The 17,740-nt window shown below is 39.8% G+C and overlaps 1 protein-coding gene across 1 annotated transcript in view; it reads right to left on the reverse strand.

Annotated features, from left to right (window-relative positions):
* Nucleotides 1-17,740, reverse strand: part of LOC134572886 (relaxin receptor 2-like) — a 312,105-nt gene that overhangs the window by 123,314 nt on the left and 171,051 nt on the right. Inside the window, exon 2 of the mRNA XM_063432173.1 lies at nucleotides 11,039-11,185. Coding sequence (XP_063288243.1) covers nucleotides 11,039-11,185 — 147 coding nt within the window. The remainder of the gene's footprint in view (nucleotides 1-11,038; nucleotides 11,186-17,740) is intronic.

Raw genomic sequence — 17,740 nt, forward strand, 5'->3', positions numbered from 1 at the left:
GTGGGACTCCAAAACGATTGCTCAACTAGCACAACTAGATTCCTTTCTGTAACAGAAATTTAGAGTAAAGCATTGGGTGTCGAGTGTAAATAGCAGGGCTGACCATTTGGCTTAGGTAGTATGGGAGTTTTTTTAACCAGACACAGTACGTCTTGATTTGAATAGTAGCCATATTAGTTGTTTACACATATAACAATGATGCTTAGTACAATCACATTGCAGGTTTATGGATTAAATGGAGATTGATTTTATGTCGATTTTTATTAGGTGCAGAAACATATACTTCATTCTACTCCTGTGTTCAATGGCTGCTGTTAATTAGTTGAACTCTCTCTTCTTCCTCAGCACAATTTAAACAAGAATTATTTCTGAAGAATGCAACATTTGTATCTATGAGAGTTACCAGGGCCAAGTAAATATTCAATTTTTAATTGAGAATTATTTAGTTTAAACAGGTGACACTCCAATACAAGGTCTATTAAACTGCTAATTTATTATTATTTTATTGTTATTTTTTTTATATAGCGCCAGCAAATTCCGTAGCGCTGTACAATGGGATTTACCCTAAATATCAATATTGGCACTCCAAGTAACATAGCTACTACAACTTTGTGTGGAATTTGTATTGCAGACAAGTTTCCTGGAGGGAAAACAGAGGTGTAGCAAGGAGTGTGATCAGTCTACAATAATTAATTGAGGCAATCTACATGAATTGCTCCCTTGTGGTGTGGTATTCGCTGATGGGCCAGTCGGTATTCCCAGCTTGTACTCTGACTCACAGAGCACCAGAGCATGAAGCAGCTATTACTTTGGCCTTTACCTGCCAGAGTTACACGCAACACACTCCCACACTAAACCAACAAGGACCATAGCCTTACTCCCGGCAGAAAGCCAAGCAGAAGAGGGAAAGGGCAGAGCATGCAGTGCACACAACCAGCAAACAGCATAGTCACACACATTACACACAGCTAGCAAAAATCACATACACACCCATACATTACACACAGTTAGCACACACATTATACACAGCCAAAGCAAGTAGATTGTCATGACAGACAAAAAGATTGCTTTAGTCCCATGGACACTTTTTTTTTTTATTATTTATTTTTAATTTTCACACTCTGATGAATACAAGGGGTATATGTGTTTGTATTTGTATGTGAACTCAGTGTTTTTGAACAATGTATCGGTATGTTTGAATGTAGCATTGTATTTATAAAGAGTGTCAGTGTCTGTGTCAATGCAGGTGTGCATGTTCTTCCAAAGTGTCTGGATGTATGTAAAAGCACATATAGGTATAATTATACATTGTAGGGGAGTGTTAGTGTGCCAATGCAGGTATACAGGGTTCAGAATTTGTATCTCACGTGTGAAAAGTTATGAGCCACCTCAAATATTTGTGCACAGCATCTTTTGTTTAAATCATGCAATCATATCCAGAGTGTGTGTATGTAGGGGAGCATATTTGTGTGTGTGTGTGTGTAAAAGCAAGGTCATATTTGTATGTAGTTTGTGTGTGAACACAGGTTCATATGCATGAAGGGCCAGTGTACTTGAATACAGGGACATGTGTGTGCAGATGGTTAATGTGCTTGAATGTAGGGGAAACGTGTTAATATGTGTTCAGGGTATCCTTGAATGCAGGGATATAGGTGTGCAGAGGGTCAGTGTGTGTGTGTGTGTGTGTGTGTGTGTCGGGTTTGCATGTCAGGAAGTGGCTCTGTCTGTGTGAATGATGTGGTGTGTTTGTACTTCTCATTAACCACAGTCCATTCCAAACTCCAATAGCTAGTAGCCCATGCTCCCCCTATACTCTTTGTAGGTAATAACTTATTCTCTGCCACCTGCACCTAGTAGCCCATTCTAATTACCCCAAAGTTAATAGCCTATTCTCCTTCTCTCACCTACATAGCTAGTAGCCTATTTTCTTCCTCTCATATCTAGTAGCACATGCTTCTCTTATCCTCTCATAGTTACTAGACAATTCTTCTCTTATCTGCGCATGGCTGGTAGCTCATTCTCCCACCATTAATAGTACCCAGTTCACCTCCATAAATAGTACTCAATTCTCATCTTTTCCACCACAGATAGTAAAAAGAAAAGGGTCTAGCGGCTCACTATCATATATGGTGAATGGCAGCTGTAAATTAACAAGGATTCCCAAAAACCTTGTATAAAAAAAGCAATACCAAAAAACAATAGGTGATAAACCCAAAATTAAAATTAATCACTGCTTTTAAAGTACCCTTAACATATACAATATATGCCTATAACTTGAGTAAACAGTAGTAGATGTTTAATAAAGAATCCTCAAACAGAAAGAAAACACATAGTGCAATATGCGGCATATGCCACATTATTTTACATTTTAAATGAGTGTTCAAGAGAACTAACTCATACTTAACAGCACTAAGGGCCCCTTTGCTTTTTGGCAGCATGGGAGGAAGTGACTGCCGTGAGTCACTTCCTCCTAGAGAGAGCCGCGTGGGAAAGACCGCACCAGGGAAGCAGAGAGGCAGTCCCCATCAGCCTCAGCCACGACTCTGGACACCAGGGAAGCAATCCTTCAATGTAGGAAATAGGGAGTAGATTTAAATGTGTGAATGTGTCAGTATGTCTGTAGGTCTGTCAGTGTATGTCAGTGTGTCTCAGTATGCCTGACAGTGTATGTGTGTGTCAGTAGGTTATCTGTCAGTATATGTGTGCCAGTATATGTGTGCCAGTATATGTGTGTCAGTGTGTGTGTGTCGGTATGCCTGTGTGTCGGTATGCCTGTCAATGGGTATTTTTCAGTTTGTCTGTCAGTGTATGTCTTTGTGTGTATGTGTGTCAGTCTGTGTGTCAGTATGCCGGTCAGGGTATGTGTGTGTCTGTCAGTGTGTGTCTGTGTGCCAGTATGTATGTGAAAGTTGTGATTGCATGCCAGGGGGTGGGGGGTGCCAAGGGGGTCCCAAGAAAATGCATTGCCCTGGGTCCTAGTGATATTAAAGACGGCCCTGCTGCTATAACCTGCTTGGGAGCCTTACATTTGCGCTTATGAGGGCAGCTCCACACAGCTTGCACTGCACTTTAATTTATGTTGTCACTTCTAAAAGAATGAAATGCATCGGAGCCTCTGCTGACTTCCTTCCAGCCATAGCCGAAAGCATTCTGCCTCTCTAGAGATCATCATACTGAGACTTTGGGAAGGTCCCTCTAGCTGTCCCCTAGTGTGATGACATCTGGAAATGCCCAGGTGTGGAGAGACCCTAGCATGCCTTAGGCAGTGTCCTATCTGGACTAACACTGGGGACACCTCTGGCTGTGCAACTGCACATGGGCACATTTGCAAAGTTACAGATTGTACAGAATGTATAGATATAAATCTGTAGTAGGATATGAAGGCTTTCTGTCCATGTTTGTGGATCAGTGCAGCTCTTGCTGTTTTCCATATTTTGGATATACCACCAGACAGAGAAATTATGATTAAAGGGTTACTTAAAGCATAACAACCACTTTAGCAATGGCTTGCACCCTTACCTGGTTCCCTGCTGGGCCACAAGGCTTCCCAGTGATCTGGATACATGATTCCAGCTTCAGCCAATGACTGACAGCTTAGAGGGGTTAAAATTCGTATGTGCAGAGTTGCACAGAGAATTGCTGCACAAACAGATTCCAGGCACCATGACCACTTCAAATCACTATAAGGAAGACAATTACTGGTGTTCTGAGTTTTCTGCCTTCACTATGGGATTCCAAAATATATTATGCTAGCAGGGAATGCCCTGTTTATTTAACTTTGGCAGCTTCATTCAGTCCCACTGCATTATTTTTCGAACACATGGTTTTGAAAGAACAAATTTGTATAATAAAATATTGTGGTTGGTACTTAAGGGGTTAAGAATTGTAGTGATCATGCATATGCATTTGTGACCACAGTATTCCCAATTTTTTTTTATCTCAATCTGTTTACATGTACAAAGTGTGACTTTAATGTAATTCTTTGTCTCCGATTCTCAGTACAATAAAGGACTACTAAGATGAGTTGGGAAGGGATGTTTGCAGCATGAACGTATAATTGAAAAGTCTGTGTAATGCATCAGCATGGACCAGAACCCTTCAATTCATACAGTTATTAATTCACTCTGTTCTGTATGCAAGAAGAGTCATGTATTTTGTACATTATAGGTGAACTTAAAGTGGCTATAGATGTGTGTGTATGTAGAAAAACATCAGCCGTAATGTCAGAGGTAACTGTGCATACAATATAGTTTAAAATATTTCCATGTATCATTAAAATGTATCTTTAATCAGTACTAAGCCAGTGGATTCATCCATCACATTTGTTTTTTCGTTTACATATTAGCACATTATAATATTGTCTGAGTTAAAGGATGTAATTTGCTGGAAGAGTAGTGGACAAGGAGGTCATAATACATCACAGCAAAAAGTAATACGGGGACTATTGCAGCCAGTTATTATTTAACCTTAAAACCTTTACAGATTACACCAATCAAGTTGTCAGGAAACATTCCACTGAGTAAATTGCTTTTTGTGCGTAGGTTTGGGCTTCAGTTGATGTATGATGGGCACGTATCAAAGGCACTTGATGCATCTTCATGTCCGGAGAAAAATGTAGAATAGTATATTTTATTTGTATGGGTCTATGTCAACAAAACAAAAACTAACAAGAAACAAACAAACAAACAAAAAGACAGATGTGATACCAAGCATCATAAGAACTAATACTCCTTAATTAGGTAATGGTGCAATGAGCTACCATACCCCTGTCTTCTGCATATAATTAATTATATCTTCAGCAGTTTTTTCAGCTGTAATCCCACTCCCCCTCTTTGTAATTTCTCAAACAGAAGCGATGCTTCCCCTTGCATGTGCAAGTATTTGTACAATATGTGATGATATCCAAGTGTCAGGATCGGGACAGGGATCCAACACGCAGAATACAAACAGATAGAAAGTACGTATACCGGACCTTAGAATGGCCGGACTAACGTAAGGAGTAAGCAAAGAATGGTCTAGAGACAAGCCGAGGTCGAGGGAACGAGAGAGCAGGTAAACGAGAGACAAGCCGGGTCAAAAGGGTAACAGAGGTAAGCAGAGTAGAATAAACAAGCCGGGTCAGAACCAAAGAGTACAACAGAGGTAAGAGCGCTGAGTGACTAGACTAGCTAGAACCACAACAGGGCAATGAACCAATACACAAAATACACACATTATATACCCTGATTCCAGATAGATGATCACGCCCCCGACGAGTCCTGATTCGAGCTCAGGACTGATTGACAGGTCGGAACGGCAAATCGTCATGACGTCGGCTACTAGAGCCGCGTCATAAAAGAAGGCGGATCAGAGGCGTCCGGCGTGTAAAACGGCCGAAATTACCGCGAGGAACGAGTGAGTCAGTTCCTCTGAGAGAACGGAATTCTCAGTATCTCACCTCCTCTGAGGTAGAGACAACAGGTACCCTGACACCAAGTCCCTAGAAACTTCCACTGGCTCTCTCATAGCCTTTTATATGACAACTGCATGGTCGAGAATAGTTCCATCTAGTTCAGTGGTAGTCAACCTTTTTCGACCTACCGCCCACTAATGCATCTTTTTGGTTGAAAAAATTTCCTTACCGCCCACCAGTTTTCGCGCAAATGCGGAATATTTTTAAGAAAGGAGGGTGTTTTAAAAAAAAATAAATGTACATTCAGTTATCTTTTTATTTCTACTTAATGCAGGTTTATAAGGTTTTTAACTTTATAAAGTTTAATGAGAAAACAATAAAGTAAATTGAAATTACCTTTACTAGTGATTAATGAGATTCTTTGAGGTTGATGCTGCGAGACTAAATATTTGATATCTGGTTCGATTTTCGTAAGGAACAAACGAAGGTCTCTTTCAGTGATATTCAGACAACTTCTCTGTTTGCGCATAATATGATTTCTCATTTGTGCGTCAGCTCATCTCCTCTCCCTCCTCAATTCCCCTCCCCACCTTTGTTTTCCCCTTTTTTCTATTTTTTAACCTTCCTTATAGCAATGCCCAGTAGGAAGGCTGAGCTAGGTAGCCCACTTACTATAGTCCACTATAACAGACAGGCACACATACAGACACACATACAAGACACACACACAAAGACACATACATACACACACACGACACACATACAGACACACATACGACACACACACATACAAACATACAGACACACATACAGACACACAAGACACAGACAGGCACACAGACAGGCACACACACACACAAGACACATACATACAAACAGACATGCACACACACACACAAGACACACATACAAGACACACACACACACACATACAAGACACACACACATAGGACACATACAGACACACAGACAGGCACACATACACACATACATACACACACACACACAAAGACACAGACAGGCACACATACACACACACAAGACACATACATACAAACAGACAGGCACACACACAAGACACACACACACAAGACACACATACAGACACACAGACAGGCACACATACACACATACATACACACATACACACATACATACAAAGACACAGACATGCACACATACACACACACACACACACAAGACACATACATACAAACAGACAGGCACACACACACAAGACACACACACACACAAGACGCACATAGGACACATCCAGACACACAGACAGGCACACATACACACATACATACACACACACACAAAGACAGGCACACATACACACATACATACACACACACACAAAGACAGGCACACATAAACACACACACAGGCACACATATACACACACACAAGACACATACATACAAACAGACAGGCACACACACACAAGACACACATAGGACACATACAGACACACAGACAGGCACACATACACACATACATACACACACACACAAAAACACAGACAGGCACACATACACACACACACACACAAGACACATACATACAAAAAGACAGGCACACATACATACACACACAAGACACATACATACAAACAGACAGGCACACACACACAAGACACACACACACAAGACGCACATAGGACACATACAGACACACAGACAGGCACACATACACACATACATACACACACACACAAAGACAGGCACACATACACACATACATACACACACACAAAGACAGGCACACATACACACACACACACAGGCACACATACACACACACACACAAGACACATACATACAAACAGACAGGCACACACACACAAGACACACATAGGACACATACAGACACACAGACAGGCACACATACACACATACATACACACACACACACAAAAACACAGACAGGCACACACACACACACACACAAGACACATACATACAAACAGACAGGCACACATACAAACAAACAGACACACACACACATGCAGACACACAAGACACACATACAATGACACATACATATATACAGACAGACACATACACACACACACAAGACATACATACAAAGACACATACAGACAGACACACACACAAGACATACAAAGACACACACACACACACACAAGACATACCTACAAAGACACACACACACACACACAAACACACACATTATATTTAAGTCACCCTCCTGTTTCCTACCTTTAAGGTGCAGGAGGGTGACTTTTCCTGGGGTCCAGTGGTGGCTCAGGTGGATGGGAGTCAGAGTTCCAACTCTGACTCCCTGGTGTTCCTCCCGCGCGGCTCTCAGTTTTAGCTGGGAGGAGTGACCGGGGAATCACTTCCTCCCAGCTCTGTGATGTCATCACAGGGGGCCCGGTCGCGCTGTTAAAGCACCCAGCGCTGACCGGGCCCCCTTACAATCCGCATCCATCGGGTGGCCCTGACAGAATGGGCCACCCGATGGACACTTTGGAAGGCGGCCCCGGCGGTTTACCGGGCGGGCCGGAGCCGCAAATGGTCACAGCGGTACCCAGTCGCACGGGTACCGCCGGCTCGCACCCGCCCGCCCGATCAACCTGGAAATCCCTACCGCCCACCTGGAATCCTGAAACGCCCACTAGTGGGCGGTAGGGACCAGGTTGATGAACCATGATCTAGTTCAATAGACATGCAAGGAGCTCTAGAGCAAGGAGACAGTTTATTTTACAATAGTAGCTTCATTCATATATTCTCATAAATGAAACAATTATTGATCTCTGAACTATATTTTGGGCCTGTGTTCTCATTAATGTTCCCTCTAATTGGTTTTAGCTGGTATGAGCAAAACATTTCTCTTGTGCAAACTATTTTCCGTTTCCAAAATGTTGTGCCTATTGAATGTTTGTGCGAATGTAAACCTGAAATTGTTTCTTGATCATTTTGATACAGCCTCTCTCTCATAGTTAATAACACTACATTGCAGTATTACTACATTATAGTATAGTATTAGTAGTTACACAACAGTATTATTGTAATATCAGCCATTCAGACAGACAAGCCTCTCTGCTAATGTCCATTTTGGTCTGTCAGAGAGTCCATAGAATGTAGACGAGGGTACACACAAATATATTCAAGAAAAAATGTCCTGCTTGCTGCCTATATACTTCGCCATGAAGCTTCAGCCCCACCTTCCCTACTATAAATAGCATTTGCAATAGCAAAATTGGCCTTTCATTCAGCCAAAAGATAATATTGGCAGCTTGTTGACTGTATTTCGGCAAGCATGTTAATTCCCCAACTTGGGCAGAAACAGTAAACGCAGCCCAATAAATGGTGATATATGCATATAATAAATGCTTCTTATACATAAATTACATTCAGCTGACACAATTATAGCAAATATTATATGGAGAGGAGAGATGTCATGTCACCCATAGAATTTTCAAAAGGAGCTATTTGCCCAATAAATGGTGAGATATACAGTACATTAATGCGTCTTAAAACCAAAATATGAATCTTGATATGATGGTATATGTCCAAAGCACATAGGAGAAACAACTCAATTCAGAAGACAACAATAGCAAACATTATATGGACAAATGTCACCCACAGATTTTTCCAAAGGAGCTCTTGTAAATAAAATAAATTGTGACATATACGTTAATGCTTCCTAAACACACAGGCACACAGACAAATAATCTCAGTGATTTTAACCATACTCACTGACAGATACAAACTCACAGACACACTGACACACAGTCTTAATAACAGACACACAATCTCACTGGTTTGTAGCACTTACTGACAGACTCCCTCACTAACAGACAGACACACACAATGAAAAAAAACACACACACTCACAGACACACACACACACACACACACACACTCTTGCACACACACACTCACAAATTAATTTTATTTCTTGTTGTTTTATTATATTTTTTGGCTCATTCAGCTTCCATAACATTAGGAGAGCTAATGTGGGTCCTCTCCCTGGGGTCTAGTGGGGGTTTTCTGGCTGGGGTCCAATGGGGACTGGATCTCACTGCAGTCTTCCAGTTCCTCTCTGCTCCCTCGCGTGTCTTCTGTAGTGATGCTGGGGCGGAGTGACGTCATATTCCAGCTCCCGGTATCACTACAGAGGGTGTGCAAAGAAGCAGAGAGGAACTGGAAACACATCATCAGTGCTCCCTTGCCGCCCTGTCTGCCTCCTCTTTCCCCCAGCTTGGCTTATTTCAGCAAAGTAGGAACATGCCATGTGGGGTAAGCCAGTTCCTACTCTGCATTACTGAATACATTCCAAGTTTGTGGGTGCCCTAAGGTGGCCGGTCAGGCAGTCAGCATTCTCTTGGTCTCCCTGGTGGGTGCTGCGAGAGGTTTTGCACAGATTCATACCCTGTGTGCGCTCTCTCAAAAAGCACCTTAGGGAAACCTACAAAGGAGAAGAGGCACTGCGTAGAAATCTGATCCTCTGTTACAATTACATTCTAAAATCCATTAACTTTTGAAAATGATGCGGAGTTATTTAATAAATAAAAAACGACAATTCGCCAATAAGTGCATTGTCCATTTCCACCCAACATATGCTTTTCTGTGGGGATATAGATCTAAAATACATATTAGTACATGTCTGCTAAATTTCTAAAGACTTGCATTAGCATTCAGGATTCCAATCCTCAGTAGTAAGAAAAAGAGGATGTAGATTAGTCTTTGCAAAAGCTGCAAAGAATTGTAGCCCATGGAGCAGTGCAGCTAAGGGGAATGGGCCTTGACATTGCTAGGATACAGGCATAGAACAGGGGTATGTATGGATTAAATATGTGGATATTGGAGATGGGGTTTTGGGTAGGGGAGTATATATAAGGGGCCATTTTAGATTACGGGCCATCTCACTTACCTGTTGTTGTCCCACCCTCTCTCCCTTTTTCATTGTATAGCTCCCGCTTGGTCACGGCGGCCGGAGATGGATAAAAAAGTTGGGGGGTAGCTCATTTGTTCATAGGTATGTTAGTTTTAGTTTGCTAAGAACAGTTAGGTTTGGAATAGTATCGGTAGGTTCGAGCTCGTTAGAAGCTCCAAACCTGGTGTGTGTGGTGGCAATGGTTTATGTTTTATGAACATTTATTTATATGTTGTAGTTCGTATCAATGATTGTTTATGTGGGTCATTGTCAGGGTAGCTATGTTAAAGGAATGGGGGTTAATAATGTATTATGTATTGTGTTGACAATGACCTTATAATTTTATATGTTACCTTTATATCATTAAAGCTGTGATAATTTTACCAATACAATGTGTCTGAGAATTTTTCGGGGGGGGGGGGGGGGGGGGAGGGGGGTGTAAATTAAGCAAATGCCGAAAGGGGACTATGCATATGTCGTCATGAGATTTATCCCTAAATGCATTAAAAACAAGGGCTTTTCTGTTGCCTAGAATGTCAATTTTATTATTTGGCAAGAGTAATATAGTGTTTAATATTTTAATCTGTTGTGGAATCAGTTTTGTAGTCGTATTTTCAGTTGCAATTACATTCCACGAAATAACACATATTTACTAAGCATATAAAACAATTATTGATCTTAGTTACAATACATTGAGAGAAAAGCAGACAGCAGCCAACAGTTTCAGGCACAACTTACCACAGTTTTCCTCATCATCTCCGTTTGCGCAGTCCTTGTGCCCATTACAATGCAGGGGTTGGGGCAAACATACAGAAAGATTTCCACACGGGAACTGCCCAAGGGGGCAAATACCACTGTCCAGATTGGAAGGTAGCATCAGGCTTTCTGAAAAGACATTGATATTATTATAACCTTGAATACAAATATATTTGAATAACAGCTGACAAATGCACATGATTGCTGCTTATTGATTTTGACGGTGTGAGCTGGCCCAGAGCACCCTTAGAGTGTTGCTTGACCTAAATAGTAGATTCTGTTAATGGCAGTAAAAGTCTATTCTTAGTTTCTGGCGTATGCAATGTTGTCCTACACCTTACTTTGGTAGGTTATTCATACAGGGTTATTCATTAAAGTTTGAATTGTGGGGAATTCAAAATAATTTTCATATTTTAAGAAATATTCTAAGAAAGTTAGACTGAAAAGATAGCGGAGTTTAAAGAATCCTCTTGGCACCATCACAACATCATTAGAATGCTAACACTTAGGTGTTACACCCCAAAGTCTTCTCCCCAGAAAAGTTAAGCTCTGCCCCTGTCATTCCACAGCTCTCAGATTCTTTAAACAGGAAGCTTTGGATTTATGTATTTTTCTCAATTTTTATGAATGGGAAGCTACATGCTTTTTACCTATGGTCCCCTGAGCAGTTCTCACTACAGCTAAAAAGCTCTTTGCCTGAGCTAAACCCAGTGCTGCAGGGCTTAGCTAATTGGCTGGTAGTAATCAGCTGATATACCTCAACCAGTGAACTGGCCCTGCACTGCAGAGCTTTGCTCACAGAAGCTAACAGTAGCTCGTAGCAGGAGGTTCTAAACGGGTTCTAAACAGACCTCCAAACAGGAAGAAAAGGGCAGCATCCGGAGGGCTTCAGGTCTGATGCCAAACTGTTAGCGAATGTTATTAGCACTTACATTGGGAGAGCACCATACACTCCTAGCACCATGACCAGTACAAAGTGTTGTAGTGGTTATGGCCCTTGGAGTGTACCTTTAACTTTGAAATAGCAAACGTGTTCTTAGTGAATAACAAAAAAAAGTATTAAAATTAACATGGAATATCACTTTCATTACGGTCTTCTCTTGAAGTAATTGCCCATAATAAAATGGTGGGTACTGAATCATTGATTGTATAAAGGATAGATATCAACATTTAGCACAAAGCATGAATGCATGCTGCTTCAAATGCCAAGACCAATTTATTTTCATTCATTTAAAACATATCAAAACACAATAAAATTTCACTCACCAGGAGAACACAGATAATAAAATAAGAGCATTTTCATGGCATGTACATCATACAATCATTGGAAAAAGAAAGTACGCCCTCTTTGAATCCTATGGTTTCACATATCAGGACATAACAATCATCTATTCCTTAGTAGCTCTTAAAATTAGGCAAATGCAACCTCAGATGAACAATGCATGACATATTATACAATGGCATGATTTTTTTCTCTGTGGAGGAATTTTGGCCCACTATTCTTTACATTGTTACTTCAGTTCTATGATGTTTGCTAGCATTTGTTTGTGCACAGCTCTCTTAAGGTCCTACCACAGCATTTCAATCGAGTTGAAGTCTGGCCTTTGATTGGGCCATTGCAACACATTGACTCTTTTTTCCCCCAGTCATTATTAGGTAGATTTGCTGATGTGTGCACTGTGTGCACTGTGCTTGACAGTTGGTATGAAGTGTTTGTGCTGTTATGCTATGTTTTTCACCAACATCTCTATTTTGGTCTCGTCTGTCCAAAGGACATTGTTCCAGAAGTCTTGTGATTTGTTCAGAGGCAACTTTTCAAACCTGAGCCATGCTACCATGTTCTTTTCAGAGAGAAGAGGCTTTCTCCTAGCTACCCTTCCAAACAAACCATAGTTGTTCAGTCTTTTTCTAATTGTGATGCACATTAATATTTAACAGCTAACTGAGGCCTGTAGAGTCTGAGATGTAACTATTGGGTTTTATTCAGTTCGTCTGAGCATTGCACGGTCTGACCTTGGGGTGAATTTGCTGGGATGTCAACTCCTGAGAATATTGAGAATTGTCTTTTGAATAATCTTTCTCACTGTAGAATGATGTACTTTAAATTGTTTGGAAATGGTCTTATAACCCTTCCTAGTTTGATGGGCAGCATCAATTGCTTCTCTAAGATCATTACTAATGTCTTTCCATCTTGGCATAGAATTAAGACACACCTGAATGCTTTAGGTCAGCAAACTTTGGCTTTTATAGAGGTGGTCTCACTTGCTGATGATCAATTAATCAAGGGCATTTAATTATCAGCACCTGTCTGCTACTTTGCCTCTGTATTCCTGATAGAATATTGTTTAGGTTTTGCACCAAATTTTTGGTCAAGCAATAACGTAGTCAGAATTAACATCAACATATGAAACTGTATATGAGGCGCTATCTAGATGTGTCCGTATGTTTTGTATACCCTCGTGAGTAGGGTGAAGCTGAATGTTTGGTGTCAGCACGTGCGGATTGTGGGTCTGCTGGTATTGGCGCTCCGTGTGGGCGGTGGTGAGTTAGTGTGGTTATGGTGTGCCTGTGTTGGGCTTAAACCGTGTTCGTAAGTCTAGCTCTTTATGTGGAGCTGAGTGAGGGAGTCTGTCGCAGGTGGTGCTTTAGCATCGATTGATTACCCCTAACCAAGGGGGCAGCGGGGGGTGGAGGGAGGCTCTGTATTCCTATGGAAGCAGTAAGGGTGTACTTAGTTTTTCACACATGGCTTCTCAATTTTTTCTTTAAAAATTAACAAACTGTGTAATTTGTCATGTTATTTACCTAATTCTAAGAGCTGCTAAGGAACAGGTAATTGTTATTATATCCTGATATGTAAAACCATGGAATTCAAAGAGGCTATACTTTATTTTACCCATGACTGTATATATTATATAATTGTGGACTGTCATAGTTATTCAGTAAAATGAGAATTCAAGGTGAATTTAAAATTTAAGGCTAAAGTAGCCAAACTAGAAAAAAAAAATCATTGTCAGCTATGCTTTAACCCCTTCAGGACCGGCCTGTTTTTGCGATGTTTGTACGTTAAGGACCAGAGCAGTTTTAACACTTTTGTGGTGTTTGTGTTTAGCTGTAATTTTCCGCTCTCTCATTTACGGTTCCCATACAAGTTATATATTGTTTTTTTCAGGACAAAAGGGGCTTTCTTTACATACCATTATTTGTATTATGTCCAATATTGTATTTAAAAAAAATAATAAAATATGGTGAAAAATTAAAAAAAAAAACATGTTTTTGGACTTTTACTTGAAAAATCTTTTACTTATCTACAAAAGCTAATGAAAAAAACTGCTAAATAGATTCAAAATTTTGTCCCGAGTTTAAAAACACCCAGTGTTTACATGCTTTATTGCTTTTTTTTGCAAGTTATAGGCCTATAAATACAAGTAGGAAATTGCTGTTTCAATATATATATATTTTAAATGTATCAATAGTGACCTTGTAACACCGTTATCTGTCATAAATCCCTGAAACACACCTAACATGTACATATTTTTTTTAAAGTAGACAACCCAGGGTATTCAAAATTGGGTATGTCCAGTTTTTTTTAGTAGCCACTTAGTCACAAACACTGGCCAAAGTTAGCATTTATATTTGTTTGTGTGTTAAAAATGCAAGAAACGCTAACTTTGGCCGGTGTTTGTGACTAAGTGGCTACTAAAAAAGGCTGAACATACCCCATTTGCAATACCTTGGGTTGTCTTCTTTTGCAAATGGTATGCCATCATGGGGCTAATTCTCATTCCTTGGCTACCATACGCTCTCAAAGGCAACCTAACCAATCCGACAAATTTCAATTAAAAAAAAAGTAAAATCAAGCCTTATATTTGACCCTGTAACTTTCACAAACACTATAAAACCTCTACATGTGGGGTACTGTTATACTCAGGAGACTTCGCTGAACACAAATATTAGTGTATCAGAACAGTAAAATGTATCACAGCAATAATATCCTCAGTGAAAGTGCTGTTTGTGTGTGAAAAATGCAAAAAACTTCACTTTCACTGACAATATCATCGCTGTGATATGTTTTACTGTTTTGAAACACTAATATTTGTGTTCAGCGAAGTCTCCCGAGTAAAACAGTACCCCCATGTACAGGTTTTAGGGTGTCATAGAAAGTTACAGGGTTAAACACAGTGCTAGCAAATTAAATTATCTGGACTTTCGGCCTGGGTTGGCAGGCAGGTCCCTCAAATTGCAATCATTAAAATTACTTAATTAGGTAAAAATATTACATAAATACACATGTAGAATTTTAATATATATACATATTTATATATTTGACGTCTACGTGTATATTTATGAAATTATTTATGTAATTATGTATATGGACATATGTATATTTCGTATTGTTTTTATTTATTTATTTATACATAGATATATATATCATTACATTCTAAGTATATTTTGATATAAATATATATTTATATATATATCAAAATACTGTTAGAATAAAATTGCATATATAAATATTTTTTTATAATTATTAAAAATTATTTTTATTTTTTGTTATTTATTTTTATTAACATATTATTTGTATTTTATAATAATATATATATACCATATATATAGCAATTATATATATTGTATATATTCGTGTGTAATTTAAATATAAGTGTATTTTTATATTAATATACGTATATATAAATATAAAAATACACTTAATATGACATTATATATATGATACATATACATATATTATATATAGATATAATACATGTATATATATCATATATATATATACACATATTATTATTATTTTTTTACACTGATTTTACACTGTTTTTTTTTAACTTTATTTTTTTGATTTTTCACTTGCAGGGAGACTGCCTGTCAGCACAGACAGTCCCCCTGCAGGCAGATACACAGACACCTATTGCGGTCATGTGATCGAGTGATCACATGGCCGCAGGGTCCTGATCTGCCGAGGGGGGACTGCCCGGGCAGACAGGCAACCCCCCTGGACCGGGTGGAGCACTGATCGCCGCCGTGGGACCGACGGCGATCAGGTAAGTAGCCCCAGACCGTTATGACGGTTCAGGACCGTCAGCGGTCCAAACGCATGTTTTACCGCTGACGGTCCTGAACCGTCAGCGGTCCTGAAAGGGTTAAGCTCACCTGCCCTAGCCTTACATTTGTAATTTGCTTTGAATTCTCACTTTAGTAAATAACCCTCTTTTTTTCTTCAGATAGTTTGAATTTATGATAAGGTGCTCTAACTGTTCACAGCTCCCTGGTTAAGGACAGGTGGAGTCCAGTTGAGAACCACTGCCATAGATGTAAATATCTGCAAATATGGCCCCTGGGCAGGGTGCATATTCATTAACCCCAGATACGGCATGTATCAAATTACAACAGGGCTGGACAAAAGGTTGGTCCCCATACATTGCAGAACTACAGATGCATGGCGCTTTGCTAGCCTAAGGAATAGCAAAACATCATAGAAGTTCCAGTATAGTTTGCCCACTCTGTACTACAAACTTTGCCACGAACTTGCAAATCCAGGATGGCATGTGTTAGGTTACGGTCAAAGCATTCTGAAAATAATGGTAGCATACATATGGATGTCCAAGTGCATCTAATTTATACACTTACCGTTACTGATTATTTTGTTAGCTTGTTGTAAACAACTATATTTCGTAACTTAATGGAAAACACATTTGTGATTGACAGACCCACTTTAACATACAAAACTTTAACATCCAACACACATATAGACAGATTAGAATGAGAAATTGCAATGTATCTGAATCTTGTATGTGTGAGCATCACCACAGTGTACCCTCTATAATCTTTCGACAACTAGCCCACAATAAGTATAACATTCTAATTTGTCATATCAACAAATGACACACACAAACTGTATAGCAATATAGTTCATTTTATCCAAAAACAAATATCAGAAAAGAAAACAAATGTACAATTTTCACATACAAAGTTTGTCCATTTTTTTAAAATGTATGACTTATTCAAAGAACTTGCTCAAATAAATCTCAGGAGTGAATTATACAAATAATGCATTAAAAACTTTACATTAAGGATGGTCGCTACCAGCAAACTTTTCACTAAGCTGATAGACCGTTATGACTTGTACGATGCATGGAGGACACTACACCCAGGGGATAGGGACTAACACATACACATGCATAGACGCGGTCTTCCTGGATAGGCCACTCCTGGCACAACTCAAAGAATGTACAATAGGGGAAGTAACATGGTCAGACCAGGGGAGGGGAACATGGCGACTGAATGACTCATTACTGCTGAACTCAACCTTTGTGCAGGAGAGTAGGGAGGCACTCCAGAATTATTTTGCTACCAATGTAGGAGAGGGGGTCTCTGACACTATAGTATGGGCAGCGCACAAAGCAGTCATGAGAGGGATATTCATTAGAAGGGCATCCTTCCTGAAACGGCACCACCAAACCACTCTCCTAGACTGTCATAAACAATTGGCACTAGTATCCAAACAAAACAAACAACGACCCTCCCCAGCACTAGCGACACAACTACAAAAGCTGCACACGAGACTAAACGAACTAAAAACAGAAAAAAAAAAAACTTCACTCTATAAACTAAAAGCCAATGTCTACCACAATGGAGGTAAAGCCAGTAAACACCTAGCCAATAGACTAAGAG

Source organism: Pelobates fuscus, chromosome 9, assembly GCF_036172605.1.
Source record: "Pelobates fuscus isolate aPelFus1 chromosome 9, aPelFus1.pri, whole genome shotgun sequence".
NCBI classification, from domain to species: domain Eukaryota; kingdom Metazoa; phylum Chordata; class Amphibia; order Anura; family Pelobatidae; genus Pelobates; species Pelobates fuscus.